Here is an 18,910-nt window from a genome sequence, read left to right as displayed (position 1 = left end):
CACAGGAGGCGGCCATTCTGCCTGTCATGTCCTTGCCCGCTCTCTGCAAAAGCAACTCAACTAGTCCCACTCACCCAACCTTTACCCGTAGCCCTGCAAATTATTTTCTTCAGAAAATTGTCAAATTCCGTTTTGATAACCACTATTGAAACTGCCTCTACCACACTTTCAGGCAGTGCATTCCAGATCCTAATCACTCATTGTGTAAAGATAAAAGTTTCTCCTCATGTCGCCTTCCACCGATAGAGGTGGCTGCTGCTAAAGCTGCAGGGGGAAGGAGAGCATACCTTCATGCTAGGGTGCCCTTGAACACAAGATAAGTTATTTGTTAACCCAAGCGGGGCCATGTAAACAGGCCCCGGTGATTGTGGGGGTGGGGGGGGGGGGGAGCTGTATGCACTTTCCAGCGGTGGCACCTTAGCCAAGGGGGCAGCCATTGCCGCCGGAAGGCCCTCTGTGGAGCGGCCGTAAATGATAGCACCCCCCCAACCCTAGGAACCCGCTGGGAGGCCTCTACTGTTTACATGGCGGTCTCCCCACACTGTAGCAACCCCTCCCAATGCTGGTAAAATGCGGGTGGAGTCTGTAAGTAGCCCCTAATTGGACAATTAATTGGTTTAATTGGCTGTCCACCTCCGGTTGGTGGGCGGCCACGCCTCTTTGGTTCCCACCACTGGCCTTCCCTCCCAAGGTCTTCTACCGCCATTTTCCAAGACCACTCGCCTCTCAGAATGACTCCAGAGAGCTGGTAAAATCCAATACCAAATTTCCCTCCAGTCTGAAGAACAATCACTACTGTCTGCTTTCAGTCCCTTCTGCTTCAATTTATTAGCCCATACTTTTCCAAATGCTAATTAACATTGTCCCAGATTATTGTCTCTAAAAGTTTTCCGACACTGATGTTAAGTTGACCGGCCTCTAGTTGCTGGGTCCCTGTTTTTAAACATGAGTGAAACATTTGATATTCTCCAGTCTTTTTCTACCACCCCCATATCTAAGGAGGACTGAAACATTGTGGCAAGAGCCTCTACAATTTGAACCCTTACTTCCTTCGGTAACCACTTATTATGAACGAGAGGATATATAAGAAATTTACTAGAATAGGACCAAGCATGAAAGACTTCAGTATATGTGGAGTGACTGGAAAAACTAGGGTTGTTTTTCTTACAGCAGAGACAGTTAAGAGGTGATTTGTGAGAGGTGGCTAGCAACATCCAGGCAACCTCCTTTATTTTTAGCCTATCCGATATTACTATTATCTCCTCTGGTGGGGGTATCAAGAACAAAAGGACATAGGTTAGAATTTTATGAGTCCCGTGGCATTCCCAATGGTGGAACTGGAAATCGGCGTAATTTCTGCTTCCGCCATTTCTCTCATTTCCCACATGATTTAGTATGTAAATTAAATGTGCGGTGATGGACATTGGGGGACACGTGGGATTATGCGGCAGGGACAGCCTTTCAATGGTGGAACCCGCCGTCACTGGGCCAAGCACTATGATCACTGCAGCTATAAAGCATTCTGTGCTTGCAGCCTCAAGGATCAGAAGCCTTCCTGTCATGTTAGTCTCTGAATAGGAGCCTGAAATGAAGCTTGAAATCAATTCAAAGGGCTGGATATAACGTCGGGCGGACGGGAGCTGGTCACCAATGTAAAAGTCGGTGACAAACCCGCTTCTGCCCGGCCCGGGGATCCGACCCGCATTTTACGGTCCCCGGGTTTTAACTGTTCCGAGGTGGGACTTCCACCAGCTTGAGGGAGGAAGTTCCACCTCACTGAGCTGCCAGCCAATCATCGGGCTGGCAGCTCTTAGGCCTAGCAGCATTACTGGGAGCGGTGGCCACTGCTGGGACTGCAGACCAGCCAAGGACTTGGAGCCGGGAGTCCAGGTAAGTTAGGGTTGCCTCGCCGGGCTAATCAGTCAGGCCTTGGCGAGGCAAGTATGGTCATTTGGGGGGAGGGGGGGGGGGAACTTCCCTCAATCGGGCACCCTGTTCCTGTTTGTCCAGACCCCCCCCCACCCGCCCTCCCCACAGTGCACTGAGAGGCTGCCAGGTTTCACTGGGCGGCCTTTCATGTCTCCTGGATGCCCGTTTGTCACGGATAAAATACCCGTGGAGGCAAATGAAGGCCCTTAAGTGGCCACTTAAGGGCCCTAATTGGCCTGGGGCAGGCGGCCGTTTCTTGCCCCCCACTGGCCCATGTAAAGTGGGGCAGAGGTGGGAGTGGACCAGGAATGCCTCACGGAGCCTCCCGCTCAATTTTACGCCACCACCCCCCGCCCCCCCCACCAGCGCCACCATCCGGCTCGCTGGGGTGGCGTAAAATTCCGGCTCAAATGCTTTTGCCTCCCTTAACTTTTGAAATCCAGCACTGACTTCACATCATTTACTTTACTTCTGCAGCAACACAAAAGAAAATATCAGCCAGCAGGCAATGTCCCGCCCCACGGTTCAGTGATGCCTCCATGCAGGTTCTCCTCTAGGCCATCAGGGAAGGGTAGGAGTTCCTGTTTCCTGCAGATAAACTGCAAAGACCCTCCCACCTGACTAAGGCTGGATGGAGATAGCAGAGGAGGTACAGTGTTGCAAGTGCATTAATAACAGGCTCAGATCGGCGAGCGTAAGTGGTCTTGGAGAAGCTGCTTCATTGGTTTGCCCTCTGGCTCCGTCTCTAAGATGGAGGGCAAACAAAGCATGCATTGGATTATGTGAGCAGCCTTGGTGCCATACATTGAAATGATTTTGTGCAAAGTTGACGATTGGCATTTTTGATGTGCTTGGATGTGTCGTGTGAAAGCCAATCCTGAATGAGTGATGTCAGTCCCTGGGAAACGTGTGGAAACATGTGTTATTCTTCTCCTGTGGTTGCACACCAATTGTACGTTTAAAGAGTGGAAGCCTTTGCGATTCACAAATACAGCAGGCTGCTCCTGGGAGCTCTAATGGGTCACATCAGTACAGTGCACTCTAGGAAACCCAGCGATAGTGCTGAAGGCCGCAGACCTTGCTGCCTGGCTGTCCTCATCTACGGATAAGTGGATAAAATCATTGGCACGTCAAAAGGACCGTTGGTCACCTCTTAGATGCACCTATGCATCACAGACTGTGATAAGTCACATATGTCGCCTGTGGATCTCTGGAAGGACCCACTAGCAAAAAATAATTGAGTGCAGCAGTCACCTTGAGGGCAACTGGCATGGGATTCCCAGCAAAGTCAGGTAGTTGCAGGTCATGCAGCAAGGAGCAGTGAGGTTCCAGACCTGTGTGGGAGCACCTAACAGCTGAAGCAGATAAATACAAAGCGAGGCTCGAGGCCTTCACTCAACTTCAGGGAGCAGAGAGAACCAGACTTGCGTGGGAGCACCTAACAGCAGGCGCAGATAAATACAGAGTGAGGCTCGGGGCCTTCACCTACCTTCAGTGAATGGAGAGGAACCGGGCCTGTGTGGGAGCATTTAAGAGCAGGAGAGGAGCTACAGGAGTTGGCATGCGCTGAGTTTGAGAAAAGAATCAGTGACATCACAAGAAAGCTGTAAGGTGATTGGATAGCAAGGAACTGCTGTTCAGGAGTTTCTGTAAATAGCTAGGTTAGTACACTGCTGTTGGGATGCATGTGTTAATAGCTGGGAATTAGAAAAATGTAAAATAAATTAAATTTTAAGCAGCTAGCTTATAATTAATTAAAATGCACAAGCAGAAGGGAAGTTAGAAGCTGGTGAGTTTACTGTTTTGTTTTATTTTTAAAGGTTATTTTTAAGGCTTATTGTATTACCAAAGTTTAAATTAGTACAGTAAGTGGTGGTGAGGAGAGGCATTAATTTAAAAAAATGTTAACTAAAATGCAATAAGGATGGCAGGGCAGGTGATGTGTTGCATCTGCAGTATGTGGGAGCTTATGGACATCAATGTGATCCACGGCAACCATGTCTACAGTCAGTAAGTGTCTATGGATTGAGGAGCTTCAGCTCAGAGTCAATAAGCTGGAGGCAGAGCTACAGACACTGCAATGCATCAGGGACTGGGCAAGTTACCTGGACACTTTGTTCCAGAAGGCCGTTACAACCCATAGGATAGCATCTTCTGATTTGGTCAGTAGTTAGGGACGGAGGTGTAACTGAGACTGAGGCAGGTAAGGGGATTGAGAAGGCAGAAGTCGAAGAGCCTCACCCGTTGCAATTCAGCCCTTGCAATTGTCCTACAGGTTTGATGTTTTTTCAGCTTGTCTGGATGAGAGTGAGGGCTGCAGAGTGGATGAGCAAACTGACCATGGCACCATGGTACAGGAAGCCATTCAAGCAGGGGAAGTAAATAAGAATTTATTGATAGTAGGGGATAGTATAGTCAGTTCTCTGCAGCCAAGAGCGCGAGTCCAGAAGGCTGTGTTGCCTGCCAGGGTTCGGGACATCTGCCCAGGGCTGGAGAGGAACTTGTAGTGGGAGGGGGAGGATCCAGCTGTCCTGGTCCATGTGGGTACCAATGACATACATAGGACTAGGAAAGAGTTTCTGCATAGGGAGTATGAGCAACTAGGGGCTAAATTAAAATGCAGAACCTCAGAGGTAATAATCTCTATATTATTACTGAAGCCACAAGCAAATTGGCATGATGTAAGATTAGGGAGTTAAACGCGTGACTGTAAGATTGGTGTGGGAGAAATGGGCTTCAATTCATAGGGCATGGGCACCAGTACTGGGGAAAATGGGAGCTGTACCATTGGGACGATCTTCACCAGAACCGTGCTGAGACCAGTGTTTTAGCGAGTTGTACAACTAGGGCAGTAGATAGGGCTTTAATCTAAATAGTGGGGGGAAGGGATCATGCGAGAGGAGATATCGTAAATCAAAGGGAAACAATGAGGTAATAGAGCAGGGTAGCGATTTGGGTTATGATAACCAGAGTGTGGCAGGAAGAGACAGAGTATACAAACCTAAGACTGCACCAGCAGATAAGGCCAAAGATTGCTGAAATGGTAAAAAGTCAGAATTAAAGGCTCTGTATCTGCGCGTAGCATTCATAACAAAATGGATGAATTATTAGCACAGATAGAAATAAATATTTCTGACCTGACAGCCATTACGGAGACATGGTTGCAAGGTGACCAAGGCTGGGACCTGAATATTGATGGGTATTTGACATTTTGAAAAGACAGAAAACTAGGAAAAGGTGGTGGGGTAGCTTTGTTAATTAAGGATGTCATTTGTATGGTAGCGATAGATGAACTTGGCTTGGAAGAGCAAAATGTAGAATCAGTTCGGATACAGATAAGAAATAGGAAAGGTAGGAGGTCACTTGTGGGAGTAGTCTATAGGCCCCCTAACAGTTGCTACACTGTAGGACATAGTATACAGGCAGAAATAAGTGGGGTGTGTAAGAAAGGTACTGGAATAGTCTTGGGTGAGTTTAATCTACATGTAGATTGGGCAAATCAAATTGGCAAAGGTAGCCTGGAAAATGAGTTCACAAAGTGTATTCGGGACAATTACTTAGAGCAGTACGATCTACAGGCAAACAGCGAGCAGGCTATTCTTGATCTGGTAATGTGTAATGAGACAGGTAAAGGAGCCTCCAGACAGCAGCAATCATAAAATGATAGAATTTCACCTTCAGTTTGAAGAGAATTGTGGGTCTAATACTAGTGTTTTAAACCTAAATATGGGTAATTACAAGGGTATGAAGGCAGAACTAGCTGAAGTGAACTGAGAAGTTTAAATATATGACTGTAGAGATGCAGTGGCAGACATTTAAGGAGAAATTTAATAACTCTCAGCAAAGATTTATCCCAGTGAGAAAGAAAGATTCTTTGAGAAGGATGCATCATCTGTGGCTAAATAAAGAAATTAAGTTGAAAGAAACACTGCACACATCTGCAAAGATTAGTGGTAGGTCAGAAGATTGGACAGATTTTTAAGAACCAGCAAAGAATGCCATAAAAAAGAGGGAGAAAACTAGCTAGTAATATAAAAAAGTAAGAGTTTCTACATGTATTTAAAAAAGGAAAAGAGTAACTAAAATTAGTGTTGGTCCTGTAGCGAGTGAGTCTGGGGAATTGATAATGGAAAACAATGAAATGGCAGAGGCATTGAACAGGTATTTTGTGTCAGTCTTCACTGTAGAAGACTGACGAAACTTCCCAAAGATACTTGAAAATCAAGAGATGAAAGGAAGGTAGGAACTTTAAATAGTCACCATCACCAGAGAAAAGGTGCTGGAAAACTATTGGACCTAAAGATTGACAAGTCCCCAGGACCAGATGGCCTGCATCCTAGGGTCTTAAAAGAAGTGGCTACAGAGATAGTAGAGGCTTTGGTTATAATCTTCCAAAATTCCTTAGATTCTGGAAGGGTCCCAGCAATTGATTGGAAAATAGCAAATGTAACACCTTTATCAACTAGGTTGATAGTCTATTTTTTCCCTGCACAAAAAGGTAGGGAAAAGTACTTGTAGGTTTCTTGCGGGTTAGGGTAGGGCACAAAAAGCAGGAAACTATAAGCCAGTTAACCTAACATCTGTTGTGGGGAAATTACTAGAATCCATTATTAAGGAGGATACAACAGGATACTTAGAAAATCAAAATGGGATCAGTCAACATGGTTTTGTGAAAGGGAAATAGTATTTAACTAACTTATTAGAGTTCTTCAAAGAAGTAACAAGCAAGGTGGATAAAGGAGAAGCTGTAGATGTGGTGTACTTGGATTTCCAAAGAGCATTTGATAAGGTGCCACATCAAAGGTTACTACACAAGATAGGAGCACATGCTGTATGGGGTAACATATTAGTATGGAGAAAGGACTGGTTAGCTAACAGGAAGCAGAGAGTAGGGATATCTAAGTCTTTTTCAGGTTGGCAGGCTGTAACTAGTGGAGTGCCACAGGGATCAGTGCTGGGGCCTCAACTATTTACAAGTTATATCAATGACTTGGATGAAGAGACCGAATGTATGGTAGCTAGATTTGCTGAAGACATCAAGATAGGAAGGAAAGTAAGTTGTCACAAGGAGGTAAAGAGTCGACAAAGGGATATAGATAGGTTATCTGAGTGGGCAAAAAATTGGCAGATGGAGACCACATTTGGAGTACTGTGCAGAGTTTTGGTCTCCTTATTTCAAAAAAGGATATAATTGTGTTAGAAACAATTCAGAGAAGGTTCACATGACTAATTTCAGTGATAAAGGGTCTATGTTATGAAGAAAAGTTGAACAGGTTGGACCTATACCCAATGGAGTTTAGAAGAATGAGACGTGATCTTATTGAAACATATAAGATCCTGAAGGGGCTCGATAGAGTATACTCTTGCGGGGGAGGCTAGAACTAGGGACAAAGTTAAAGAATAAGAGGTCTCCCTTTTAAAGCAGAGATGAGGAGAATTTTTTTTTTCTCAAAGGATTGTTAGTCTGTGGAGTTCTCTTCCCCAGAAAACAGTGGAGGCTGGGGCATTGAATTTATTCAGGCTGAGTTAGATTTTTGTTAGACAAAGGAGTCAAGGGTTATGGGGGCAGACAGAAAAGTGGAGTTGAGACCACAATCAAATCAACCATGATCTTATCAAATGGCGGAGCAGGTTCTAAGAGCCGAATTGCCTACTCCTGCTCCTAAGTCCTATGTTCCTAATCCTATCCTACAAATTTCTGTGACCATTTCACATGACATCCTTTGGCGTCTGTGGTATTGCCTCTTGGACATTTGAAGGTAATTTTTCCTTGTCCTGAGGATGCGATGACTGCCAATATCCATCTTCCATAAGGCCGTTCCTGGATGTTATCATTCGGAGCATCCTCACCTTCCTGTTCTGCCTGTTACTGGCATTCAGGCATCATGCATTGAGGGAAAAGAGCCCTCCTTAGTCTCTCCCTTTGCTCTTCTTCCAGTGGAACTAGACAAATTGTGTGTATGAGACCCATGTCGCTGCGGTTTTTCAGAACAATAAATAAGGAGAGCGTAGCAATCCAGCCCTCTGTTGCCAGTGAGCTAAATCATCGAGGCAATGAGCAGTTCCATTATATCTGCCTTAAAATTGCAGCGAGGTAGAAGACACATACACTATCGTGTGTCTCCTCCCACTCTCCTTGCGATCCTTGAGTGGCCATGTGATTTCCAATATCATTGAAGAAAATGGTGCGCGTGGAATTCAGGGCAAGTCTCCCCACCTTCCAACCTCCTCCTGCAACCTTCCAGCCTAAGCCCATCACCTTAACCCACCCAATGTTACTGTTACCCTTCCCTCCATTACCATTGAATCTCCCCCCATTATCGTGCACAGTATAATCATCAATGTATTCATGTATTCATCCCCTGTTCCTACTCCTGTTACTAATGAAAAGCTGACTCTGACCCTTGATACTCCTCAAATCGACCTGACCATTGTTGCTGAGTCCCATTCCCCTCCCTATGGCATTGCAGTATACCAACCATAAGTAACAAACAACATGAATAAAGGGGAACCTGTGGATGTGCTATACTTCAATTTCCAGAAGGCATTTGACAAGGTGCCACATCAAAGGTTACTAAGCAAAATAGAAGCTCATGGTGCTGGGGGTAACATATTAGCATGGACAGAGGATTGGTTAGCTAACAGGAAACAGAGAGTAGGCATAAATGGGTCATTTTTGGGTTAGCAAGATGTGACGAGTGGAGTGCCATAGGGATCAGTGCTGGGACCTCAACTATTCACAATTTATGTCACTGACTTGAATGAAGGGACTGAATGTATGGTTGCTAAATTTGCTGATGACACAAAGATAGGTAGGAAAGTAAGTTGTGAAGAGGACATAAAGGAGTCTGCAAAGGGATATAGATAGGTTAAATGAGTGGGCAAAAATTTGGCAAATGGTGTATAATGTGGGAAAATGTGAACTTATCCTCTTTGGCAGAAAGAATAGTAAAGCAGCATATTATTTAAATGGAGAGAGACTGCAGAACTCTGAGGTACAGAGGGATCTGGGTGCTCTGGTACATGAATCACAAAAGGTTGGTATGCAGATACAGAAAGTGATTAGGAAAGCAAATGGAATGTTGTTTTTTTGCATGGAGAATGGAATATAAAAGTAGGGATGTTTTGCTACAGTTGTATCGGGTATTGGTGAGACCACATCTGGAGTACTGTGTACAGTTTTGGTCTCTTTATTTAAGAAACGATATAAATGCATTAGAGGCAGTTCAGGGAAGGTTCACTCGACTGATCCCTGTGATGGTGGGAGTGGGGGGGGGGGGGGGGGTGGTGGCGTTACCTTATGAAGAAGGTTTGGACAGGTTGGGTCTGTATCCATTGGAGTTTAGAAGAATGAAAGGTGATCTTTTTGAAACATATAAGATCCTGAGGGGACTTGACAGGGTGGATGCTGAATGGATGTTTCCCCTTGTGGGAGAGACTAGAATTAGGGGATACAGTTTAAAAATAATGGGTCGCCCATTTAAGACTGAGATGTGGAGAAATTTCTTCTCTTAGAGGGTTGATTGTCTTTGGAACTCTCTTGCCCAGAGAGTGGTAGAGGCAGGGTTATTGAATATTTTTAAGGTGGAGGTAGGTAAATTCTTGACTCACAAGGAAGTCAAAGGGTATCGGGGGTAGGCGGGAAATTGGAGCTGGGGCCACCATCAGATCAGCCATGATCTTATTAAATGGCAGAGCAGGCTCAAAGGGGCCGAATGGCCTACTCCTGTTCCTAATTCGTATGCTCGTATGGGTTGATCTTCACCCCCCACAATAGAATCCATTTGCCCCACTGACTGTGACTGTTCCTTCTGCTAGCCAGTACCCTCAATTTGCCCCACAGATCCCTGATGTTGACAGCACTCATCCCTCCCTTTAGGCCATTGCCGACGATCTTCTGACTAATACTTTAATCAACCCACCACCCCTGCAACTGCACACATCCAGCTCCAGCAGCAATAGCAACCATTACACACCCTGGACATTCCGCTCCACCCTCTCCTGCTCCTCCATGCACCTGATCACCCCACTCTTTCTTCCCAAGTACCCTCCCCTGCTCCTCCTTGTAGACCCCCCCAATATGTTCGCCGCCCTCCCCTGAGAAGAATCAACCTTGCTGGTGCAGAGCCAGGAGCTAAACCTTCATTCTTTTACTGGCATTTGTTTTGCCGATGAGTTAAAGAGAGAACAGAACAGACCTGAGACTCGACTGCACCAATCCGACTGTTGCACGCCATGGGGAAACAACCGTGAACCAGGTGGCGCAGAAATAGTGCTCGACGTTCACTTAATCTGGCAGGTAGGCGTGAATTGTAACTAAGCGTAGGTTAATGAGTATTCATGGAATGTAAATTAATGCAAAGCTGCAATCGGCCATGCTGGGAACCACGGAACACCGCAAACACGCCATTGATTTAATTTTTCCAAAATATCCCGCCATCGGGAATCCGAAAAATCTATTCCCATCTCATTAAATCACCCCGCAGGTCACCAAATCGGCTTTTTCACAGTCCATAAAATTCCACCCATAGTCTTAACATCAAGCTAGTTCACAGAAATGAAACCAGGAAGTACTTCTTCACAAAAAGTAGTGTGTAGAGCTCTCTTCCCCCAAAAAGCTGTGGATGCTGGGACAACTGTAGATTTCAAGACAGTGAAAGATAGATCCTTTGTTAGGTAAGGCATCAAGGACTATTGAGCATATTAGCCATGATCTAATTAAATGATGGAGCAGGCTTGAAGTTCTGAGTGGCGTACTCTTTTTAATATTCCTATGTTAATTTCAGTAACAACGGATATCTATGTATGTGTGAGACTGACGAATGCATAGTTAGCATAAAGCTGCATTTATGATTTTGCCTATCTGGCCAGGATCATCTCTGAAATCGGAGGAAGATTTCTGGAGGTGAACATTGCCAAAATCACCTGTGACGTCAGCCAGTTAAACCAGAATTGGCAGTTATGACCATTGGCACTGCTGGCTGCTGTTTCTAATTGCTGCTACCAGCATCCAGCCATTAGAGACATCAGGCAAAAGCCCGCCCAAAGAGGAGTATGGGCATCATTTTTTAAAAATTTACCAGAACAACTTCCAATGGGGGTCTGAGTGCTGGACACATCCATTAAAGTAGGAGTATAAGTTAGCATGTTCAGTGGTGTAGAAATATTTCTGATACTCTTGTTGAGATGCATTAAAATTTGTTAATCAACCAACTGTATAAGATAACAAGCTACCTATGGGAAGATTCAAATTACTAATCTATTATGCCTGCTTGAGTTACAAAAGAATGAGAAGCAACTCATTTTGAAAGTGGGAAGAGCAGCATGCATCTGTCTTTATCAAGATTCAGTCGTACCCTGTTTCAAGTGAAAAATGAACCCTGGATTTGGCTGCTAGGTCTATTGAATCAGGCATCAGTTTGGAACATTCCAAACTTACAATCATTTCCAGGATATTTAGTTGGCCCAAATCCAATTCAGGCCTAAGACTAGGGTTCAGATGAATTTGGATTCCTGGTGATAAATTATGTTTGTGACTTCAATTATCATTCCTACACACCTAAAAAAATATGGCCATTGTTTCCCTGAAACACTTCTTTATCAGTACAACTAGAAAACCCCCCAATGAGTCATTCGCTTCTTAAAAACAGTAAGCTAAGTAGAGATGAAGAAATGGTTATTTACCACCTTTACCTGCTAGCTCTCAAAAACATCTCTCATATAAGTTGGGTAGTTTTCTAAGTCAACAAAAACAGATTCTTGAATACAATATATATAAATTCCAATAGAGCTGATCTGTAATAGCAATACTAACTAATGTTGGTGTGTTTCTGCGTTTTTGGATTGAGCACTTATGAACAGCGTTTTAACTGGCATTGCAATGTGAGTCTGCACTATCAATTACAAAATATCCTTATCTTTATACAGCCACATTACAGAATGGTACCAAGAAGCAGACTATATGTTTGTGCTTAAATGAAAACAAGAAATGCTGGAATCACTCAGCAGGTCTGGCAGCATCTGTGGAAAGAGAAGCAGAGTTAACATTTCGGGTCAGTGACCCTTCTTCGTTTGTGCTTAACTTTTTATAGCTTTAGCGTTTTCTGTCCTGAGCTTAACTTGGCAAATATTTACATTCCCTGCTATTCTTTCTCTTTACTTTTAACTGATTGTTCCTCCAAATTCACATGTAACCACAAAAATACATCATATTGAAAACTCGAGGATATGTTCACATGGCGCTTAACAATGTCACAGCTGGACATTAGTTAATTGATACCATTATAATTTTGAAATGAATTGAATTCCCTGGAAAAAATGGAAATGATGATTCAGTTTAATATTATACTTGACAGTTTACATATAATTTTAATTGACAAAAATATTGACCAAGTCCAATTAAATTCCATATTGTAACTGTTAGTAGTATTTTTGCCACTATATTTAAGCATTATTCTCATTATCATAAAAAGCTTTTACGTAGAACATTTAACTTTTTGTTGTAAAAGTTACATAGAACTTCAGTATAAATGTGAGTCATTGCTTCTGTTAGTATAATTAAAGCTTTTTGAGCCTATACAGAATCATCTGATTTGTTAAAAGTATACAAATGCTAAACACTGAGTTTATTTATGAGATTACCTTATCTACTGATTAAAATTAGTTTTATCACATGTTACTTTGAAAAGTAAATTTGCCGGAAGCAAGCTGGATGACATTTATTCTGCCTTGTTCATTAGGATTTTAAAAAATATTATTTTGCAAAGTTTTGTCCTTATAAACGCTTTAAGCAATCAGTAAAGATTAATCCAACATATTATGTTGTTAAATCTATGGTTTGTCAAACAGTGAAATGCTCAAAACAGTCCCTTTTGATCATTTCAGCTGAAGTAAGCATGTTAGTTTTAAGTTTATGTTTCTTCTGTCCATATTCCACTTCCTTCCAAGGTTAAGCTAGTCATTATGTATACGGAACAGGATAACTCCAGTTCCAACTCCCAGCAGAAGTTACCAATTCTGTAACCTTATAAGGACAGAACTTGATGAGAGTTCACCTAATATCATCAAAGCATTTTTCTACAGAGGAGGCAGAAAAACAAGAATGTGACAAATGTGTTAAGTTTGCTTTGGTAGACTGCAGTATTATTTTACAAACAAAAATAATTACAGCCATTTGTTGCAGTTACAATTTGTCAGCTGTTTCTCATCTTCACATTTGCCATTATTGCAGTTTAGCATGAACCACACTTGTTGGTATTCCATAATGTAAATGCATCCAAAGCAAATCTTATACTAAGATCTAAGATAAAACATTTTGGTACATGGATCATTTATTAAAAATTCTGCTACCTCTGTCTGTTTTAACTGCTCATTGTGTTGCATAGCAAAGACCTTCCTGCCACTGACAACTTTATCCTTATGTACTCTAAAGTCATGCTAGGCCCCCATCTGCCAAGAATGAGGCATATTAATTTTGTCATGAACATTGATTTTAAACTGTTACTGGAGCAAGGAAATGACTTGTTAAACAGATCAGCTGTGGCTGGAAAATACATTTGCATATTAACAGATGGTGCTTGTGTAGACAAAGCACCATTCCTTGACACATTCAACCCACAATAGATGTTGATCCACGGACAGTGAGGGGGTGGGGAAGCACATTCCAGGGCCTGCTGGGGTGATGCAATCCACAGGGGCCAGGACTGGTTTGACCAGCTGGTCACATGACTACCTGGCTGTTCCAGGGGTCTTTTGAACTAGCCACAGAGAGTTTGAACTCAAAGACTTTTTGCTCCTGGACTGAGGCGATCTCTCCTGTCTGCTCCCAGCTCTTTCTCACAAGCCTCTGAAACCACTGAAGACACATGAACCCCAAGAGAGAAATGTCTTCTACAGCGAACAAGGTTTAAGAAGAATACTGGGCCCCAATGAAAACCAAGATCTACCTACAATCAAGGACTGTACAGTGAGCTTGAAGAACCGTAACAAAAACTCTTCAGATATTGCCTCAAACTTCTCCACTTTATTTTTCTTCTGCTCTTTGCTATCTCTATTTGTGTGTGTGTATCGCGTATGCATGCTAGCATGGGCGCATTGTGCATCCGCAATCAAATTAGAGTTTAAGTTTAATAAATTTCAACTTTTCTTCTTTAAACCTAAGAAAACCTGTTTGGGCTGGTTTCTTTGCCTTATAATTGGAAAGCAGTTACGGTAAGACCAGGTGAAGGCTAAGAGGGACCCCTAGACACCTTTTTCACGTGACCATAACACTATAAAAATCCCAATTTTACAACAACAGCAGTGTGTGCGTAAGGATGCACAATAACGAAATTGAATACACAATGTTTCCTTCATCAAATCAGGTGCATGAAATCCATTTTTATTTACAGAAGAAATTAAATCTTTTAAGCATTTGGAACAACCGCTAACACAAGTTCCATCCCAAGCAAGAAATGAAGGACTATATGTAAAGTTTCCACAAAAAACTTAATTTGGCATTCAAGCTCAGGTTGAAGCCCATTGATCTACTGTTACAGTGACACACCCATGCAAGAATGCAATATTTTAGGATTCAGAATAGATATGGATAAGTAATCATCATTTTGAGGATAAAGTTTATGGATTTCTCACACTCAAAGAAACATGGAGGTGTTGATTTTAACCCAGCGGGGGCAATTGCAAATTGCATTCGCTGCTCTAGATTTCATGCCCGGTGTTTCATGCCCGGGGTCAGCAACGTGTCTGTACATGGACACCAGTGTCTGTGGTAAAAGATTGAGGTCCATGGTTTCCATTTGGCCCACCAATCCTCTGACTGACAGTGGGCTGCCCTTGGTTCAGCTTTGATTGACAGCTCTCCTATTAAAGCATATGTCAGGTGGAGGGGGTAGGCAGGAACTGTATCTGATGGATGGTGGACGCCTGTCTGTGTTTGGTCACTGTCTCTGACTGAGAGCAGGCTGCCCAGCCGGGATGAGTGTTGATTGGCCACCCCTGATGTTTTCGCACGGTTCAGGGAGTAAGCATGAATGGCTGCTGTGGGGGAGAGGCCGAGGGGAGAGCAGGAAGCGGGCCAGCACACAGCTAGAGAGGCAGTGCTGAGGGAGCACACTGAGAGTCAGACAGCCCTTTAAACAAAGATCAGCCTGGTGGCAGTGGGGGGGGGTGGGGGAGCAAGAGAGGGATGAACACACAGAGAAGGGAGAGGGACATGGACAGAGCGAGGGGAGAGATGGATGGACACAGAGAGAGGGGGAAGGGGGATGGACAGAGAGACGGGGAAAAGGGGATGGACAGAGAAAGGGGAGGAGGTTGGACAGAGAAAGGGGACGGGGGACGGACAGAGAAAGGGGACGGGGGACGGACAGAGAAAGGGGACGGGGATGGACAGAGAAAGAGGGAAAAGGGGGATTGACACAGAGACAGGGAAGGCGGTTGGACAAAGAGAGGGGAGCGAGAGATGGACACAGAGAGGGGAAGGGGATGGATACAGAGAGAGGGGAGAAGGGGATGATACAGAGATGGGGGAGAGGGAGATGGACACAGAGAGAGGGAGAGAGAGATAACGATTTCTCCTGACAGATGGACATCTATCTGAATTCTCTGCATCACTATATCAGCAGATATTGTGCAGCAGACATTGACTACTTGTGAAAGCAAAATCAATGTCAGGTTTCTTACTAAAAAGGGAGAAATGTGTTTTAAATTGGACTGTGTTTTGATAGCATTAGATTGGTTATCCACTTTATATACAGATTATTGCCCCCATGTCCATGGCTGAGTCAATAATTTTGTCAAATGCCCGTGGTGCAACATGGTGCTGCCTATATCCCTGCCAAGGCTTCATATAAATTTGATTGGTAGGTTTTCCCCTGCTCCCTGATCATGTCAAGAATGAGAAGCCTATCTACTTTCTGGGCATAATTTCTGGCAGGCCTCTAGAGGCCTACTTAAAGCAGAGATGCACTTTTTAAAAGGAGGTTTATTGACACTATTGACTCTTACTGCTATAAAATGCAAGTTGAATCAGAAGCAAGGCCCCAGGCTCTCTATAACCTCATTGGAAGTCTTGATGGAACGGATGAAGATGAGGTAGGATATAGCAAGAGACTGGGAGGACACCCATGGGGTTTCAGGGCCATAATATTTAAGCTTTCCAGGTAATCGAACTAAATGAAAATGATTTGACCTTCTAGGGTCCAATTAAGTCTTTCATTTAAAAAAAACTCATGTTTCAGACATAGCTAATCTGATGACCATGTCAAGGTGTAATAAAACTATATGCATGCTATTTGCAGTGAATTCATAAGCACTATATGTTTGATTTGGCTATAAATATCAAAAGAAACCTTCCCTTTCACTGGATATTGACTGAATGTGGGCATTACTTCACAATGTATCTGCAATTTTGTCATACATATTAATTATTCAGACCCAATCATAGTACAAATATTACAGTATTGTCCTCTTCTTTATTAATCTGTTTCATTAACAATCTACCAAATCCTGCAGGTGTACATAACTTGACTGCACCATTTGAACAAGCCAATCATGAACACTAGATATTGACATTTACCCACCGCGATAGGTAGGTGCATAAGCAGGAGCAAAAGATGCATATAGGTCTCTAACATATATCTTTGTGTATAATATACACTATGAGTTTATTTATATATAAATATATTATAAATAAAACAGCATGCTTTAGCATTCATTAACTACCATGACTTTGTACATACTCTCTATACTGATATTACATGGAATTACATAGGATATATGGCACAGAAACAGGCCATTTGGCTCAACCATTCCATGCCAGCATTTATGCTTCACTTTGAGCCTCTTCCTATCCTTCCTCATCTAAATCTATCATTGTAACCCTCTATTCCCTTCTTCCTCACATGCTTGACTAGCTTCCCCTTAAATGCATCTTATACTATTCGCTTCAACCACTCCCTGTGGTAACATCCTTGATCTAAGCATAAAACAATCATTTCTCCAAATTGGGATTGAAAAGGGGTATGATGTTTTAAGAACTATTTTCTATAGTCGAGCTTCAAACCATACCATTAGAGTGTGCATTTTTTCAGCTAATTAGATATATTATAATGCAGGTACTGCTTTTGTGATAGTTTAAATTAATAGTTTTGTGTAACAGAAGAAATAAATAGTCATTGCAAATTATACAGCAACTAAAGAAAACTAAAGAAACAAATAACAATGAAATTGTTCAATTTTAATTTAGGAAAAGTGCAATGATAGTTAGCAACAATCAAAACACTATTCATCATTTCTTAGATAATAAATCTATTGTACTACACACTACTGATTTGGTTTGAGGTTGGTTAATGTACTCACCTGGCCAGCTGATGAGGGGCTGGCACAATTCTTCCTGTAACAAGCCAATATGTGGGCAGTTTGGTTAACCAGTATCTCTCTAACAGTCTTCAGAGGTTGGCTCAGAATGGCTCTGTATGCTGGTTAAAATAATCAAAACAAAGAAATTAAAACTTGTTTCCAATGCAAGGAAATCCTGGCTTCATGTGGTCAAGTAATATGAACAAAATCATTATGGAAAACAGTCATTACATTTTAAATACATTAATAACTATTATGTAAATTTTAAATGATCACTGTAAGGAAGGTCGTGGTTAGCACCGCAGCCTCACAGCTCCAGGGACCCGGGTTCAATTCTAGGTACTGCCTGTGTGGAGTTTGCAAGTTCTCCCTGTGACCGCGTGGGTTTTCGCCGGGTGCTCCGGTTTCCTCCCACAGCCACAGACTTGCAGGTGATAGGTAAATTGGCCATTGTAAATTGCCCCTAGTGGTGGTAGGGAATATGGGATTACTGTAGGGTACATCATAGGGCAGGACGTCAGAAATGCTCCATCCATCAATATTGGCGACCACGCTCTGGAAGTGGTTCAAGAGTTCACCTACCTAGGCTCAACTATCACCAGTAACCTGTCTCTAGATGCAGAAATCAACAAGTGCATGGGAAAGGCTTCCACTGCTATGTCCAGACTGGCCAAGAGAGTGTGGGAAAATGGCGCACTGACACGGAACACAAAAGTCCGAGTGTATCAGGCCTGTGTCCTCAGTACCTTGCTCTATGGCAGCGAGGCCTGGACAACGTATGTCAGCCAAGAGCGACGTCTCAATTCATTCCATCTTCGCTGCCTCTGGAGAATACTTGGCATCAGGTGGCAGGACCGTATCTCCAACACAGAAGTCCTCGAGGCGGCCAATATCCCCAGCTTGTACACACTACTGAGTCAGCAGCGCTTGAGATGGCTTGGCCATGTGAGCCGCATGGAAGATGGCAGGATCCCCAAAGACACATTGTACAGCGAGCTCGCCACTGGTATCAGACCCACCAGCCGTCCATGACTCCGCTTTAAAGACGTCTGCAAACGCGACATGAAATCCTGTGACATTGATCACAAGTCGTGGGAGTCAGTTGCCAGCGTTCGCCAGAGCTGGCGGGCAGCCGTAAAGACGGGGCTAAAATGTGGCGAGTCGAAGAGACTTAGTAGTTGGCAGGAAAAAAGACAGAGGCGCAAGGGGAGAGCCAACTGTGTAACAGCCCCGACAAACAAATCTCTCTGCAGCACCTGTGGAAGAGCCTGTCACTCTAGAATTGGCCTTTATAGCCACTCCAGGCGCTGCTTCACAAACCACTGACCACCTCCAGGCGCGTATCCATTGTCTCTCGAGATAAGGAGGCCAAAGAAGTACGGTTAGTATAAATGGGTGGTTGTTGGTCGGCACAGACTCGGTGGGCTGAAGGGCCTGTTTCAGTGCTGTATCTCTAAATAAATAAAATAAAAACTGCATCCTGTGAGTCTTCCTACAACATGCTGAAATGATTCAATTCATGGATCCTCTGACAGGGACTTGGTTATCAAAATGGCTGCAATCATCACGTGGAGAGTGTACTACTTTTCAGAGGGTGAGGGTAACTGCAAATGATGCAAGTGAT

General features: G+C 43.4%; 1 protein-coding gene across 2 annotated transcripts in view; it reads right to left on the bottom strand.

The window, feature by feature from the left end:
* LOC137373877 (protein transport protein Sec24D-like) overlaps positions 1 to 18,910 on the bottom strand; it is a 282,185-nt gene that overhangs the window by 24,136 nt on the left and 239,139 nt on the right. For both annotated transcript variants that reach the window (XM_068039393.1, XM_068039404.1), the window contains exon 19: positions 17,287 to 17,405. In XM_068039393.1, the coding sequence (XP_067895494.1) occupies positions 17,287 to 17,405 (119 nt within the window). The remainder of the gene's footprint in view (positions 1 to 17,286; positions 17,406 to 18,910) is intronic.

Source organism: Heterodontus francisci, chromosome 1, assembly GCF_036365525.1.
Source record: "Heterodontus francisci isolate sHetFra1 chromosome 1, sHetFra1.hap1, whole genome shotgun sequence".
Lineage (NCBI taxonomy): Eukaryota > Metazoa > Chordata > Chondrichthyes > Heterodontiformes > Heterodontidae > Heterodontus > Heterodontus francisci.
This window is presented reverse-complemented; position numbering and strand designations above follow the sequence as displayed.